Source organism: Alosa alosa, chromosome 4 (assembly GCF_017589495.1).
Source record: "Alosa alosa isolate M-15738 ecotype Scorff River chromosome 4, AALO_Geno_1.1, whole genome shotgun sequence".
NCBI lineage: Eukaryota > Metazoa > Chordata > Actinopteri > Clupeiformes > Clupeidae > Alosa > Alosa alosa.
In genome coordinates, this window is record NC_063192.1 from 29,900,432 (window position 1) to 29,917,747 (window position 17,316).

At 39.7% G+C, this 17,316-nt stretch overlaps 1 protein-coding gene across 2 annotated transcripts; it reads right to left on the reverse strand.

The window, feature by feature from the left end:
- Positions 1-494: 494 nt before the first annotated feature.
- On the reverse strand, positions 495-5,112 carry LOC125293514 (probable E3 ubiquitin-protein ligase DTX3). 2 transcript variants are annotated; one of them, XR_007193368.1, is made up of 4 exons: positions 4,408-5,112; positions 2,277-2,494; positions 1,730-1,974; positions 495-1,416 (listed from the first exon to the last, which is right to left on the reverse strand). XR_007193368.1 is itself a non-coding variant. In XM_048241460.1 (3 exons), exons 1-3 carry the CDS (start codon positions 4,726-4,728, stop codon positions 1,866-1,868), a joined length of 648 nt encoding a protein of 215 aa, XP_048097417.1. In that variant the 5' UTR covers positions 4,729-5,112; the 3' UTR covers positions 1,613-1,865. The 2 variants fall into 2 exon arrangements, 1 of the variants encoding a protein (XP_048097417.1); XM_048241460.1 differs by lacking the exon at positions 495-1,416 and having other exon boundaries at positions 1,613-1,974.
- Positions 5,113-17,316: the final 12,204 nt, after the last annotated feature.

Genomic DNA, 17,316 nt, shown 5'->3' on the forward strand with positions numbered 1-17,316 from the left:
GGGCCTTGCTGATCAAACGTTTAATGGTGATGTCGAGAACAGGTTTGTCTTCCATCCTTCAAAGGTTGGATTGGCTATGAGTAATAACTTTCAAGATATTAATGCCCGAACATAGCTTCCAAGATAATGTGTTTTCAGGCTGCCAAATTTAGGTAATATCAAGGGCTTAAAAAATATGAAGACTGTTTTACTGACCTTGGGACCCATCATGTTCATATTATAGACAAAGTTTGAAAAATCAGAGACAGTACAGGAGCAACCTTATCTGATCTGATACAGATTGACCCATGAGCAAAACTGATTTAAAATGTTAACAATAACTTGATATTGATATAAACATAACATTGATATAAACATTACATTGATATAAACATAACACTGATATAAACATTACATTGATATAAACATAACATTGATTTAAACATAACATTGATATAAACATTACATTGATATAAAACATTTGATATAAACCATTACCTTTTCACCTTCCCCTTCCAAAAAAAGAAAAAACTCCATGAGCCTGTTACACGGGCAGAGCCTGACATGTATCCTCTCAGATGAATGGTTTCGCTGTGCAAGACTGAGATGCAGTGATGTCTTCAGACAGGAGTGTTGTACACTGCATGAGACAATGTCAGATATGGGTAAAGAGCATATCACTCCAATTCCAGTGACAAGTCACTGTTGCTCTCTTCAAACCAGTTTTTTCTTCTTTTTCTAACACTGTTTGCTGTGCTGTTGGTAAACACAATGCTATTGTTTGTGTAGCCCACCCACTGTTAAATGAGATCAGTTTGACATGACTGGTCAAATCACACTACCATCGTCAGAGGCACAAACATGCACACACATAAATAATTCATTCAAGGACAAACCAGAAACCACAAAACCTCTGAACCTCCACAACTAGAGAAACACTACTCCTCAGCAATCCCCAAAACACTATAACACACAGCTCATCCCCATTCAGAGGCCAGCAGCTACAGATGAGAATAGCACAGGTACAATTTGGTTCAGCTAATGACCTGGAAGTAAGCATTTCTGTTGGCACTTAAATAACAGCTTCTATATTGGATGTATTAAAACTCAATTAAAAGCTGCACCCATATTTGACTAAAAGTGTAAGTTTACTGGCTTTTTTAAGTGCTACAACTGGCTTTTTTAAGTGCTACAACCCAACCTGATACAGTGCTAGTATCAAAATGATAACGATGGCATTAACATCAAATGTCTGTTCACCACTTGGGTACAGATGGACAGACCAAATGATGACAAGAGACAGTTTAGCCGGCAGCAAATGGTTCAGATTACCAGCATGTCCCAAAAGAACAGAGGTCCATCCATGGAAACATGAGTCATCAGCAGCAGCACTGGCGCATCTCTCACTCTCCTCTCCCTTGTCCACTGAGGCTGTGCCTAGTTGAGGGAGGCAGGGAGGAGCAGAGTGGTCAGCTGAGCTGTGCTTGTACATGCTCCTCACCATACTTCTCCGTTTAAAAGGGGTGTGGCGCCCCCCGGTGGACAAATAGGGCAAGATGGCATAAATCTAAATAAAAGCTTTCCAAGACCATCTATGTGCAAAGAGTACAGAAGGCTATAGATATCTGATACATTAAGTGACACAGTTATTTATTTCATTATGGAATCTTTTCCAACATGTAACACGTTAGGAACAGAACTGAAAGACAGAGAACACTGGACTACAACAATTAACATTAAAAAGGCACACCCTTCTCTGAGTCACTGTTTATACTCCACTGTACTCCATTCCAGTACTTTGCTTTTGAAGTCTTATGACACAATTGATCGTCGATCGGCTTTGATCGTAACAGATAAGGGCTCTGGTAAACATTGACGACGGCCTCTCAAACTGGGCTCTCCATGGGTGAGTGCTCCAGGCTTGCTTCAGTAACTCCCTTCAGGTACAGCTCCTCCTTAACCCGCTTGAGGTAGCTTGGATCTGGGTACCCAAAGCTGGATATATGGATAAGAAGACACAGCATTATGATGTGTTGATACAACCCTTTATAATAAAAGTGTAACAAACTATAATATAAATTGCATTGATTTCTTAGGTACGGTCAAGATTGACCTTTGTCACTCTGAATATGTCTGTTACAGATCATTAGAGAAAGATTGGGAAAGTAGCATGACTGGCATTGCATTTTTAAAAGATGCATATTTCATTGTATACATGTTATATGACCATCACCTGGTTGGTAGCCTACGAAATAAATCATAACACAGCCTTGGGCTTTGTTTAATAGGGTCCTTACATTGCAGGGCCTCCACCGATGTTAGTCTTGTGATGAATGTCGTTCCAGGTGATGGAATTGGAGAGTCCTGTGGTGGCAGAGGTTCCCACAGTGAAGATGAGCCTGCGTTTAAAAGCCGTCTTCAGCAGCTGGAGGACCTGCTCACCCTCCTCACAGGCGGGTAGGAAAGCCTGTCTGGATGTGCTTGCATAACGTTTGCCAGGGTTTGGATGTTCAGGCTGTGTCCAACATAATTAAAATATTAATCAAAATCATGTCCCACAATTATATACATTATATACTTGCAGGTAAAATCTCCTAAAATACAAGTTTAACTGCATGAAGCGCAGTGCATTCCTTAGTTCATTCCTAAGTTTGGGTTTGTTGTGATAATTCTGGAATGGCTGTGCTCCTCATAATTCCACATGGAGATACATTGCATACAGAAAGTATCCACAGCGCTTCACTTTTTCCACATTTTGTTATGTTTCAGACTCATCTTAAAATGGATTCAATTTTTTTTTTCTCATCAATACTCTAACACTCCACAAAAAAGCAAGTGTTTGGAGTGTTTTGTAAATGGAAAAGTTTGGGAACAACCAACAGTCTTACTAAATCTGGCCGCTCAGCCTAACTGATTAATCCGGGACGAAGGGCCATGGTCAAACAGGTAACCAAGGAGTCAAGAAGCGTAAAGACAAAAAAGGACAAAACAAAGACTGAACTATTTGGCCACAATTCCCAATGGAAGAAACCAGGCACTGATGTTTGTCCCTCTTCTCTCATCTTCTCAAAGGAACTCTAGATCTCATTCATAATGACCATTGGGTCCTTGGGTACCTGTCTGACCAAGGCCCTTTGTCCCAGATTACTCGGTTAGGCTGAGCGGCCAGATCTAGGAAGACTGTTGGTTGTTCCAAACTTTTCCATTAGAGAATGATGGAGGCTACGAACGCATTTAAAGATGCGGTTATTTAAAAAAAATGTAGCCAGTCGCCCGCATTAAAAAAACGGGATATGCAATTATATTTCACAACGTACGAAGTACTGTGACTGGGAAAGGCTGGCAAGCAAGCCACAGACATATCAGGGAATTCACTTCCGTGTTAGGAAGTTTACCCGACTGCTGTTCCTGCTGTTCATTCTCGTGACGTACCTTCCGTTTTTCATGCCCTAAATCAGTGTTTTTCAACCACTGTGCCGGGGCACACTAGTGTGCCGTGAGAGATCATCAGGTGTGCCGCAGAAAATTACCCAAATGTCACACACTGGTCCAGAAAAGCAACTGTTGCATCAAAGAATTTATAACCACATGCTCTCATTGATTGTATGATTGCACTATTTGTGGTATGCAGGCATTGTACAACAGGGGCCCCATATCCAGTATTCACAGAATCATCACATATCCAGTTCATAACAACAATTAAATTAGATATAGTCACCTACAAATGAAACAGAGGGCGCTTGTTTTATTGAGCAGGTCTTGCATAGAAGCCATAATAAGGCCATATCTGTGTATTATTTGAAATTTTAGGCTATGGTATGTTTATTTTTTCTTCACACAGGATGTTAGTGTGCCATGGGACATTTTAAGTGTCAAAAGTGTGCCGTGGCACAAAAAAGGTTGAAAAACACTGCCCTAAATGGTTTCATGTTCATCTTCTTAATGTATGATGTACTGTCGCTATAACTGTATACTTGTCTGTCACTATAGCTTCACTCAAGGGGAGACGGGGAAGGGGACCTTCATTAACTTGCGGGGCCCTACGCAACTTGCGTAGTGTGCATATAGAGAGAACCGGCCCTGAGTAGGATGCACCAGAGCTCAATGGCAAGTGTCATAACAAAAGGTGTGAAAACTTATGTAAATAGAATATTTCAGTCTATTTTTTTTATATATTTACAAAACACTCCAAACACTTGCGTTTTTGTTGGGTGTTGGAGTATTGTGTGTAGATGGATGAGAACATTGAATTGAATCCATGAGTCTGAAACATAACAAAATGTGGAAAAAGTGAGTGAATATTTTCCGTATGCACTGTGTCAGCAAATTTGATTGCTTAAACCCCATGCGAAACGCCCATTATCTGCATCTGAAACATTTCAAATGGTAACTCTTCAACGATTAAATCTGTCAATGAACCAAACTCACCCCTTGGATGCCTGGTGGAAAACTGTAGTTGATAACAATAGTTCCACAGCCTTCATACCCAGGTAAACATTGCCAAGTGCGGGTCACTTTCATGACTCCATCCCGAGGCTGAGTACCATAATAGGTCCCATAAAACGCATTACAAACCGGACACGCAGGTTTTACTCTGAATACATCGTCTATGCAACTTGAGCAAAAGGAATGGGAACATTTCAAGGTTTTTTTGTCTTGTATATTGTCCATACAAACAATACAGTAGGTATCAGTCATCGATGTATTTCCATTATCTAGCGGGTCCCCGTCGCCCAAAGATGAAGTCATTCTCGATGTTTTTCTGTAGCCTACTACTGTAGGCCTAGTACGAATTTCAGTTTCGAGGATAACGCCTCAAAAACATCACACGAGACACTGGCTACTTGACAGCTTCATTCTGCAGCACTGACTCAATGCACTTACTGGTTAATGTTACATGAAACTCGGGATAGGATCCACCCACAGGATAATGCGAAATGCCATCTGACTTGTGGGTGTGTTTCAGGAAGTCCGATGGAGAACATGAAAATGTTTGTAGGTTCGTTGTATGTGTAATGTACGTTTTGGGACATTAAGCTACGTTAAGCCCCCCCCCCTTTTTTCACAAGCAGTGCAGCTTTCTGAAGCGGTGCTTTCTGAAGCTAATAGCCTACCACCAAAGTTGTGTGGCAATAAAAGTATACAGGGTTTGCGCAAGTAGCATAAATAAATTAATAAAATCACTTTTCCCTCACAAACCCCCCATTTCCATAAATGGCCATATTTTAGGCCTTTATCAAGGCAGCCGAAGTAGGAAGTGAACAGCCCTGCTCCTGTGTGAGCACAGGTGTTTTCTAATTTTCAGATTCGGTTACTTCAACCAGAGGCCTTTTTTAGGAACACCTCCTGCTAACAGGCAGCCCTGCTTCAGCTGCCGTGATAAAGGCCTAACCAGCTAATAGGCTAACTGAAATAAAACCATGCCAATCTCTAGGTATGGTGAAAGGTATGTGATGATGTATGATGTGGGGCTATTTTAATTCCAAACTTAAGGGGTGCCAATATTTATGACCCCTGTATTTGAAGGAAGAACATTTATTATGACCGCCGCTAGCTTAAGGATATGGATTGTAATTTTTTTTTTTTTTTTCGGTCATCTACTTCCTGAATTTTTGGTCAACGATACCCGGGACACCGAACCACCAGGGCACATGAAATTTAGTGGGTATGTAGCCCCACTAGCCTGGCGAGCCAGACCCACATTAAAATGTAGGGTCTGGGAACTCACCGTTCGCAGTGCTCAGTCCGCGGGGCGGGATAATCAGTTTTCAAATTCCCTCTGCACGCAATAGGACGCAATAGGATATTTGTTTTCAAGTAGCAAGGAATTCAAGCCAAACCGTTGCAACTCTGCCATCAATCATTATGTTAAGCCCACCAAACGACTCTATTCACCCCTTGCAAACACGTGACTTAAGTCACGTGACGGCTCCATGCTGGACGGCAAATTACAATATGTCATAAAGATTATGATGAACTTAACACCATTACTATAACATCTTTGTAGTTCAATGTATTGCTGTTTGGGGTCTGATAGTCAAAGAAGATGCCAGTGGTGTTGTTAGATGAAATGGGTCATGATCGCATATGTAAAGTTATTAAAACTGGTGGTAACAGCAAGGGAGATAACGCTACGTTAGGGCTACTGTAATTAACATTTATTATGGTAAATGAACACCCATAAGTATTTCTGGACTAAAATATTGCAAAGCCGCATTTGGTTACTTTATTTGTCTTGCTTTTATCAGTTGTAACATAGTCAAAACGTTAAGAATGTCATATCAGAACATGAAATAATAACTAGCTGCCACACTTAGAAGCTAGCTATTCTAGCTAACGCTTATCATAGCTCATAGTGCTATGGCTAATGTAACTCTTCGTCAGTTTGTTTGCTGCCCAGCTTAATAAACTTACTTTACATGTCTTAAGTTAAAGAATTGAAAGAAATAGGAAATGTAAAAAACTTGAACGGTATTATCTGTTTACATTCAGATCTTGCCAAAGACTTTGCCTAAGTGCTATCTGCCGTCCTGTTCAGAGTCTATGGTTTGCTATAGCAACCGCTGCTGTGCTTCATACACTGGGAGATAAGCATGCAATTGTGGTTGAAATACTCCCAAACACAAAGAAAACAAAACCAAAATATATCTATGCAAGAACATGGGATGTTGTTATATTCCAAACAATAAGCCAACAGTCGTGGAAGGGCATTACTATGGTTAAATCTCACTATAATCTCCTAGCTGTGCGATATGTCCCATTACAACCCATTGATTTGATTACCGTGTTCTTGCATTCCCACTAGGCTATTTTTTGCTGTGGGCGAACAAAACGCGGACGCCACTTGGGGGTGAATACACGATTTCAATGACCTGATTAAGTTTCTATTTCTGGAGCTCACAAGCCAACAGAGAGTTGCTAGACTAGCCCTGGCAGCATTTTGCTGCCGCTAGGGGCGCGTCTAGATTTCTAGGCTATAGAGCTGCACAGTCCCGCCCACAGCCGATGCGGATGTAAAAAAGCAATGCAATTTCTCCATTGACAATTGGTATAAGCAATAAAAACTTAACTGCACGTGGTAGACTTAAAACCAGCTACGGCTGTACTAAGCGATTGTATATGCTCCTATAGACACCAAGAGTTCATGGGCACTAACCTTGTTTTGAGATAAATGCCTTTTATTCAGCGATCTCTTGGATAAGTACTTCATTACCCACAATCCTGAACAATCCCACAATCCCACAGTGATGCCTCTGATTGGTGGAAAGGCCGTTATGGTCATAGTTTGAAACTTAAAATATTGACAAAGATGGCGAAAATCTTAATGTGATTAAAAACTTTCTTGATCTAATATTGGTACTTGTATCAACAAGGATTGGGGTTTATACATCACACCTAACTTAGTCAGGCCAATACACTATCAAATAGACCACTGTAAATGTTAGTTTAAACACTCAAACTTTTCAGGTAGCCGACAGGCTAACCTTTTAGCATTTCTGACATTGTATGTCATTACATAATGCAGCTAACATTAGCCCACATGCTGCAACACAGGTATGAAATATATTATGTTTTAGTGAGTGTCCAAAGGGTGAAAGCCACTTTAAATCGGGTCACATTATTGACTGTTGTGTGTCCGAGAGTCAGTTTGTGGGGTTTGTAAGGGCCAGCATGAGGGACAAGACCTAAAAAGTTGTGGTGTTAAGCAGGGAAGTTGGTAACGTTAATGCTGCTAGCAGTGCTAGTTAACATTAGCTAGGCTACTGTAGCCTTCATACTGTATGATTCATATCAATCATTAACCTAGGAATACGTCGTGCATTTAATGAACATTTTGTGTAATAATTCACGCAAAATAATAAACTGAATATGGTGGTCCAAGAGCAGACCATGCACCAGTCCATGCATCAGCCCGACTGAGCAGTGATGACAGCATAGGATGAGTCAGGTAACGCATGGCTAACTGCCACGCTAACCGCTTTCACACACACAATACGATATAAAATACACAATGATAAATATAAAATTCAATATCAAAACACTATTATGACCGCCCAAGAGCGAAGCGGGCGGTCATATAGGTTTAGTCAGATTTTTTTTTTTTTTTTTTTTAATTTTTTTTTTTTTCGCGATGCCCAAATTTCCGTCAATGATTCCTGGGACACTGAAAGACCGGGGTACACCTAAACTTGGTGGGCATGTAACCCCACATGGATAGCATGGAACCGCTATTTTTGTTTTCATCTGCAGCCCACTGGACTGGACCCGAAAGGAGGGTAGGGCAGACACAGTTCTCTGTGAATTTTTATGGTATGTTGGTCTCAAGGGCCCACATCAACCTGGCTCATAATCACTCATTTGTGATTTGCCCCGGTAAAAAAATGAAAATCAGTAGGATTAAAAAGAAAGCCAAAATAAATATTCATCATCATGGCTGCATTTTCAGTATTGGCGAGAAGTAGTCGCTTGTCCACTAGATGGCGATCGTTGCAGTGAGACGTAATTTTGTTGGAAGTTAAAAAGTGGGTTGAAAAAAAACAATGGACGCTTCATACAAGGACTGTATTTTACGCAGCCGAACATCTAATAAGGATAGGACGATGTTCACATGAAGTGTAATTCCCATTTTCTTGAAGCCGAAATAAATCTGAGGATGTTTATCGGACATGCTTGGTTTTACCGCAGGTACATTAATCTTGTAATATCAATAAGGACCTAGGTAATGTTACCAAGTTAGCTTGGTTGAGTGATGGAGGCATTTGATTTATTGCATTTGTAGAAAACTATAAATGCGGTTATACCAAGCAAATGTATAGCAGCACTGTTTGTATCTTTCGACTGTCATTTATTGCATCGCGTGCTAAAAATCATTCTGTGCAATGGAAGATTTACCAACGCTACACCGGGTCTGATACAGTTTTGCCTATACATGCGTGAGACTGAGACGCATGTTTATTTTGTTTTGTTTTGCAGGGTGTGAGAGGGGAATCGATGTGCTTTGATTACAGCTTCTTGGTAGTTGTAGTCTGTGAAATTAAAAGCACGTGTGTGTGAAGTATCCAAACAATGACACCTTCATTTCATTATGGCTGCTTTAGCAACACACCTTAAGCTACTGTGTAGTGGGTCCCATCTAGAAGTGGCTACTTCATTCAAGGCTTTTCCTTGACTCATGGAGCTGCTTGAATGTTATTAAAATTTTTCGCCACGATATGGCAGTTTAAGTCCGCTTGATACTGTAAGGCGTAAGCCATTGGTTTCCAAAGGAGATTTTATTAGTGTCGCCAGCATAGCCTATTGACAATTTATGTTGTAAATAGGCCTACCTTATAATCCTACCTGTAGCTTAGGGAAGCTAACAGCTTTCTATTAGGATCTAGTTTGTTAGTTACCGCTTTGTCATAACTCCCTGATGCATTTTGCATTTAGAATAGCCAGAGCGTATATCTCAATCGGAAAATTAAACAATATCGGTGCCTATGGACTAGGGCTGGAACCCAGCCTGATCTGCCCGCTATTTATTTTTGATTTCTTAAAAGATTGAGCTTGGTCTGATGAAAGCCAGACTAGCCATGGACCTCAGTTACACAATGCAAGGGAACATGAATCAGCCTATATTTAAAATTTAACAATAACGGACAAAAGTTCTTCAACTTTGGCCCGTTAAAAAATGTGGAACAGTCTAGCGGCGCATTTCATCAAGGCCCATTTGGACATGTCAGTTATTTGCACCACTGGTTAGATGTAAAACAGCATTTCGTTTCAGACTAGGCTACTGTTACTTAATTTGTGCATTAACAATAACGTTTCAGACTACTGTTACTTAATTTGTGCATTGACAATAAAGTATTACATGAACTAAAGATGACTAAAATCTTATGTAGAAGAAGAAACATTCACAAAAATCCATCCATCCAAAATGACCTTTGTTTTTGATAGCTGTTGAAAACGGCATGGAACTGACAGAGATGTTTTACACAAAAAAAATAAATAAATAAATAAATAAATAAATAACATTATGCTGATACCTTTTGCTTTTCCCAAATACAATGTAGCCTACAGGTGTAAGTGACCTTTCATCAATCCAGTTGCAATGGATGAACTGTGATTAACTGCCCTACTTGTGATTGTTTAGAGATTTTAAATGTTTTATAACAATGCTACATCTTCTTTGGCTATTCTACAATCTATTCACCTTTTCAGCACCAGTAGGTTACTTTCCTGCAGCAGCCGACACACACGCAGGCATGCCAAACAAGCATACAAAAAAAGTTTCAAGAGTGGGGAATGGAGTAAAAATATGGAGACAAATTGAAGTGTGATTTATTTTCGCGGAACGGATGTACAGGACTGAGCGGCGGTCATATTTTGTACCGCTATGCGGTAGCCTACATCTAGTTTACACAATTACTCCTGAAATAACTGCTATTAACTGCACATTCACTATATAAAAATCACTGTTTGGAGGAAAGGGTTCTTCGTCGCGGTTGCCGGTTGAAATGGCAAAATAAATCGCGCCCGATTTTGCCTTTATTATTCAGTGAGGCGCGGTGGTTTATGGATGAGTAGTTCCTTCGCCGAAATGAAAATATGTACACAGTCTTGTACCTTTGACTTTTTTTGGATTTTCTCTCGTTTTTTCACTGAAATGATATGTTGTATGCTTATGAGTTATGCCGTAGCTGGTTAGCCTAAGACATGCTGTAAAACTCTTTTAGATAATGGATTTTCCAAACGTCAATGGGACAAATGAATGGGAATCTTACATCCGGCACCTAACCGCATTTTGGCTGTGGGCGGGACTGTGCAGCTCTGCCCCACTAGCCTGAGTGCCATTCCGAACTTAGTCCCGCCCCACGGGAAGTTCGGTCTGGCATTGCTCCATTGTGGGGCAAGTATGATCGCCCTAAATCAGGCGGACCAATCAAATCAGGCTTTACGATGATGGACAGGTGAGCAACAGCGCTTGGTCTATCACGTCATCTGAGCACGCTTTAGATTAGGGATTATGTTTGAAACAAAACGCTGTGGCTAGAAGGATACATGGCTTTTTAAGACCCCATATGGAAAATTCATATTATTTAATGAGTTTGTATCACTGAAAACGATTATTTCTGAAAACTTTGGCCAAAGTTGAGATGTGGGAAAACTGGTGGTTTCACTTTCATCAAGGGAAAACAGCGCTGTTGCATTGCGACATGTTCCCTCGTTCGTTTGAAATATCTGATTGACCACCTGTTCGAGGGATTTATGATAGCCTTCCCCCGGCTGTTTAACATGTTTGTAGCATATCACTGTTCAACAGAATTATTTTAAAAACGGAGGGGATATAGGAGCAGAAGGATGGTTCGTGTGTTTTCTTCCTACACCTCACGGTAAGCTATTTTGTTGCTCTGATTGGTTAGGGTCTATCCACTGAGTGCAGAGGCATTCCCCCCCTGTATCGGTTGAAGCACTCCCCATAATTACGTCCCAATGGAGCAGTATCAGACTCATATTCTGACTAGAATTACTGCCCCACTAGACTTTTACGGAAAAATTTCGCTTGGTCCCCGGGGGCCACTCCCCCACCGCGCTGTTTTTCCATGCAGTTTTTCCTAATTAACTACCTGAACCGTGGCACCGAGGATGAAGACATTTTTATGGTATGTTGGTCTCAAGGGCCCACATCAACCTAGCCCATAATCACTCATTTGTGATTTGCACCCCCCCTCCCCGGTAAAAAATGAAAATGCAATATCATTCTGCTTTAATCGCCCCTCTCTTCAGTTAAGATATTCATAACTGCACCAAATTTTATGTGTTTTATGTCATTCTCTGGGGGTATGCCAAGTTTCGTAGAATTTCATCCATGGGGGTCTAAAAATTAAGTTATGTGTACATTTAGTGACTGTACACTCATTGGCCTGTAGATGCACACATATACACGCACACACACACACACACACACAGGCAACATACCATCAGTATCGCAATTACAACAGCCGATACATAATTACAAATTCAGTAGGATTAAAGGAAACCAAATATTCATCATAATAATAATTTGGCTGCATTTCCAGTATTACGCCACGAAGTCGCTTGTCCACCAGATGGCGCATCGCTGCAGAGAGACGTAATTTTGTTGGAAGTTAATCTAAAGTGGGTTGTTGGAAAGACACTACGCTTCCTACAAGGACAAGACTATAGTTTACCACTGAGAACGTCTAATAAGGGTAGGATGATTTCTGCATGACATGTAATTCCCATTTCTTCTTGAAGCCGAAATAAATCTGCGAATGTTAATCGGACATGCTTGGTTTTTACTGCAGGTAGGCTACGTTAATCTTAAATTATATCAATAGCCTAGAGTAGGCCCTAGGTAAAATAATGTTACCGTTAGCATTGGTTGAGTGATAGAGGCCAATTTGATTATTGTGTATTTGTAGAAAACCATAAATGCGGTTATAGGCTACCAAGAACATTGATAACAGCACTTATTGCATTTTTCGACTGTCATCTCATTTGCTTATAACCATAACCTAGGCTACTAACAGGAGCTAAGTGAGTTAGCCACAACACGTTCGCTACGTGATGGTTTCTTTTGGTCTTTTGGTTTCTTTTGGTCACCTTTAAGGACACCAATTTTCTTAGTGAATGAATAATGTATCATAAATAAATAAATGTTCTTCCTTAAAATACAGGGGTCATAAGTATTCCCACCCCTATGTTAAATTCCCCAGAGACAGGCAGATTTTTATTTTTAAAGGCCAGTTATTTCATGGATCCAGAATACTGTGCATCCTGATAAAGTTACCTTGGCCTTTGGAATTAAAATAGCCCCACATCATCACATACCCTTCACCATACCTAGAGATTGGCATGGGTGTTATTTCAGTTAGCCTATTAGCTGGTTTGATTTGCATTGAGCTCAATGAGCATGAGAAAATTGGTGTCCTTAAAGGTTAGATATTTCCTCATTTTTCACTTAAGGCATTAAGATCAATTTCCAAAAGATGATTTTATATCCCTCTTTTCAGTCAACTTTAGCATGGGTGCCAATACTTTTGGCCATCACTGTAGCTTATAGTTTGTTAACAGTCACGGTTTTGTCATAACTCCCTCTATGCATTTTTGCATTTAGAATAGCTCTGAAACCGGGCGAACACGTCGCCAGTGCGTGGATATCTCACTTGCAAAATTAAACAATATTTCTATCGGGCGCCTACAATGGACTAGGCTGGGTGAACTCAGCCTGATCTGCTGGCGATTCCTTTTCGATTTCTTAAAAGATTGAGCTTGGTCTGGCGAAAGCCAGACTAACCATGGACCCTCATAGTTGCAAATGCAAGGAACATGAATCGGTATATTATTTGCACAAACAATAACGGACAGTAGCTCTTCAACTTGGCCTGTTAAAATGTGTATAAACAGTCTAGCAACGCATTTCAGTTATTTGCACCACTGGGTACAACGGCATTTTGTTTTAGACTACTGGTATTTAATTTGTGCATTGACAATAAAGTTGAATATCATATGAACTAGATGACTAAACGTATGCATATGTAGAAGAAGAAACATTCACAAAAATCCATGACATGACCTCTCTTCTTGATGGCTGTTGAAAACTGCATGGAACTGACAGGATTGTTTTGTTTAATAATAATAATAAATAAATAAATTATTCTGCTGCTACCTTCTGCTTTTCCCAAATACAATGTAGCCTAAAGGTGACCTTTCATCAGTCCAGTTGCAATGGATGGACTGTGATGAACTGCCCTACTTGTGATTGTTTAGATATTTTAAAGGTTTATAACAATTTTTTTGGCAAGTGTTACAAATCTATTCACCTTTGCAGCGCCAGTAGGCTACTTTGTGTGCGGCCCGCAAACACACATTCCAAACAAGCATACACAAAAGTTTCAAGAGTGGGGGATGGAGTAGAAGATGGAGACAAATTCATTAATATGATTTATTTTCGCGGAATGGATGTACAGGACTGAGCGGCGGTCATATTTTGTACCGCTATGCGGTACATCTAGTTTATTTTTATTACACGGCTCTTCACAAGACAAGTAGAACGCTCCATTGACTTGAATGGGATTTCCCAAAGTTCTAGTGGTCATTATTTTCTAGGAAAGGACCTCTGAAAAAAATAATGACCGCTGTCAATGGCAACGGAGTTTGTGCTTCTAATTCAGGTATTTCATATTACTACGCAAGGACTGGAACTTCATTCAAAAGTGAAAGCAGACGGTTGATCAGTGTTCTAAAGAATGTTTGATTCAAGTTCAGCGTGTGTTGCCAACTATTTGTTTCAGCAAATGCTACGATGAACGGTAACAAGGCTAGGAGTAGGCTATGTAGGCTAAAGTCATATCGTGGGGAGTTTATTATTTCGTTTTGGCAAGTAGCAGTGTAATAAGCGGGATAATGTATAGAACGCCTGTCATTATTGGGAAAACAAGTCCCGACAGGGCGAACCGGACCTTGTCTTGTTCCGCCCTGAAGGGACTTACATGATACATGATACATTACATGATACATTATTCATTCACAAAGAAAATTGGTGTCCTTAAAGGTTGGATATTTCCTCATTATTTTACTTATAGTCAGGGGGCCAATTCTGAAAAGGGTTTCCGTTAAGACTTTTGCGGACATGTTTTGGTACAAGCTGTCACCAATTTATTTTAGGTAGAAGACACCTATAGGTAAGATATTAGGGTGTTTGTCAAGCTGATTTTTTTTGTGTGACTTGCAATTTCAGGCCAATTTTTTGGTTTCCTGCTCAACACGACATGCCAACAATAAATGTTGAGTATCTCCACAACCACAAAGACCATATACATAAAAAGGTATCAAATGAAAGCTAACACTTATGGGCTGTCTGCAGAAGTGTCAGAATGAACATTTATTGTACAGTGTAAGAGACAACAGAACTAGAACATGAAAAAAACAATCTCCGCCTAAAGAGAACCAGTTTTCAAAGTGAATATCAGCTTGGAAACATAACATAGTATCCCAAAACCTCTTTCAATCAGTACCCCTATTCATGGGAATGAGTTAAGCCAAGTTTAAAGCTTGTAGGGAAAGACAAGTTCTGCACAAGTTCTAATTCTTTAATGTGAAGGCGGAAATGTAGAACTGTAGATAGTGGTGCTATTTGATTTCATTAATGTACCAGGTTGTAACACAAATTATATTTAATAAACATATCACTATAGTTATTAATTCCATCCTAACATAACTGCTCTCTCACTTCTTAAGGATTGGGGTAAGTAACTAGTTAGTAGTAACTATAATAGTCGTATGGCAAAGGTATGTTTTCCCCCACCCAAGCAGAATTTTGAGCAACATATACTGCCATCCAGGCAATATCGATTCCAGCGAAGACCTTGAATATTTCAGGAAAACAATGGCAAAATGAATTCTGAACATATTTAAAATAATATTTATCCATAGAGGAAGAGTCCATGTTCTAAAATGGCCTGTTTTATGGGACCACATTTGTTCAAAATTCTAACAAATGCATAATTTACAATGAAAAAACATGACTAAGTATATCCCATACTGTTGAACAACTGAAATCGTTTATTAGGAATTATGGGACAACATTTCATTCTCAAAATTCTAACAAATAGTCTCCTTAGTTCCTAAACATTTACAGAATTTTGTTAAATGAAGAGGTGAAGCAGTACAGTGGTAAACATGCTCCCGTCCCAACTTTTTCAGAAGCATGTTGCTGCCATCAAATTCAAAATTAACATATACAGCGGGGAAAATAAGTATTGAACACGTCAACATTTTTTTCAGTAAGTATACTTCCAATGAGGCTATTTGCATGACATTTTCACCAGACATTAGTATTAACTCAGATAATCCACCCATATAAAAAAATCCAAACATTAAAGTCCATAGGTAGAGTTATGTGCAATAAAGTGGAATGACACAGGAAAAAAGTATTGAACACACCTGCTGAAATTTCTTAAATACTTTGTGGAAAAGCCTTTATTCATAATGACAGCTTTAAGGCATTTCCTGTATGATGAAACTAATCAGTCACAGTATTCTGGTGTGAGTTTGGCCCATTCTTTTAAACAGATAGTCCTTTAATATTGAAGATTTCAGGGGTCCCTGTTGTGAATCCTGATCTTTAGTTAACTTCCAAAACTGTTCAATTGAATTAAAGTCAGGGCCTTGATTTCCTTTCTCTGAAACCAAATGAGAGTTTCCTTTGCTGAATGGTTTGGATCATTGTCCTGCTGGAAGGTCTAGCCATGTCTCATCATCATCATCCTGGTGGATGTAAAGATTCTTCCGGAACAAAATGACTCCATTCATCATTCCTTCAACTGTATGAAGTCTGCTAGTACCATGAGATGAAAAACAGCCCACACCATGATGCCACCACCAAACCTCACTGTTGGTAGGGTATTTTTAGGGTGATGCACAGTGCCATTTCTCCTCCAAATATGGTGTGTAGTATGACATCCGAAAAGTTAAATTTTTAACCAGAATACATTGTCTCAGTATTTCATAGGATTGTTCAAATGTTGTGTAGCAAACTTTCAACGAGCTTTGACATGTTTTTCTTCAGCAATAGAGTCATGCGGGATGAGCGTGCATAGAGGCCATGGCGGTGGAGTGCATTACCTATGATTTTCTCTGTAACAATTGTACCTGCTGCCTCCAAATCTTTCTGGAGCTTTCTCAGAGTGGTCCTTGGCTCTTAGGCTACTCTTCTGACTATCCTTCTGACTTCCTGGTCAGAAATCTTGCAAGGAGATCCTGTGCATGGCCAGTTGATGATGTAGTGATGTTCCTTCCACTTGCAAATAATGGCTCCAATACTGCTTGCTGGATGATTCTGAAGTTTTGAAGTGCATCTGTAACCAGTAATATGATTTGCAACAGGAAGGTTGCAAAGATCTTGGGAGGGCTCTTTGCTTTTACCCACCATGAAATGTTTCTTGTGTGACACCTTGCTAACAAAAAACCTTTTTATAGCCCACCAGTATGTACTAACCCAGCTTATATCAATTTGTACAGATAGGAGGGATACTTTCTCTAACTACTTATAGATTCCAGTTTGTTCCTTGCCATTCTTTGCGTTTGTGTACTGCTTTTTCTTAGCGTGTTCAATACTTTTTCCCTGTGCCATTCCACTTTTTTACTCATAACACTACTTTTAGACATTAATGTTTGGATTTTTATATGTGTGGATTACCTAAGTTAATACTAATGTCCGGTGAAAATTTCATGCGAATAGCCTCACTGGAAGAATACTTACTGAAAAAAATGTTGACGTGTTCAATACTTATTTTCGCTGTATTTTCCATGAAATAGTCCAAATTTCCA

Bases quoted from the DNA above. Each gene is read 5' to 3' on its own strand.
- LOC125293514 (XM_048241460.1), bottom strand. From the start codon at position 4,728: ATGACTTCATCTTTGGGCGACGGGGACCCGCTAGATAATGGAAATACA. The intron at 2,495-4,407 runs GTGAGTTTGGTT...TGTTGGACACAG, and splicing joins TTCCACCAGGCATCCAAGGG to CCTGAACATCCAAACCCTGG. The intron at 1,975-2,276 runs GTAAGGACCCTA...CCATATATCCAG, and splicing joins ATCGGTGGAGGCCCTGCAAT to CTTTGGGTACCCAGATCCAA.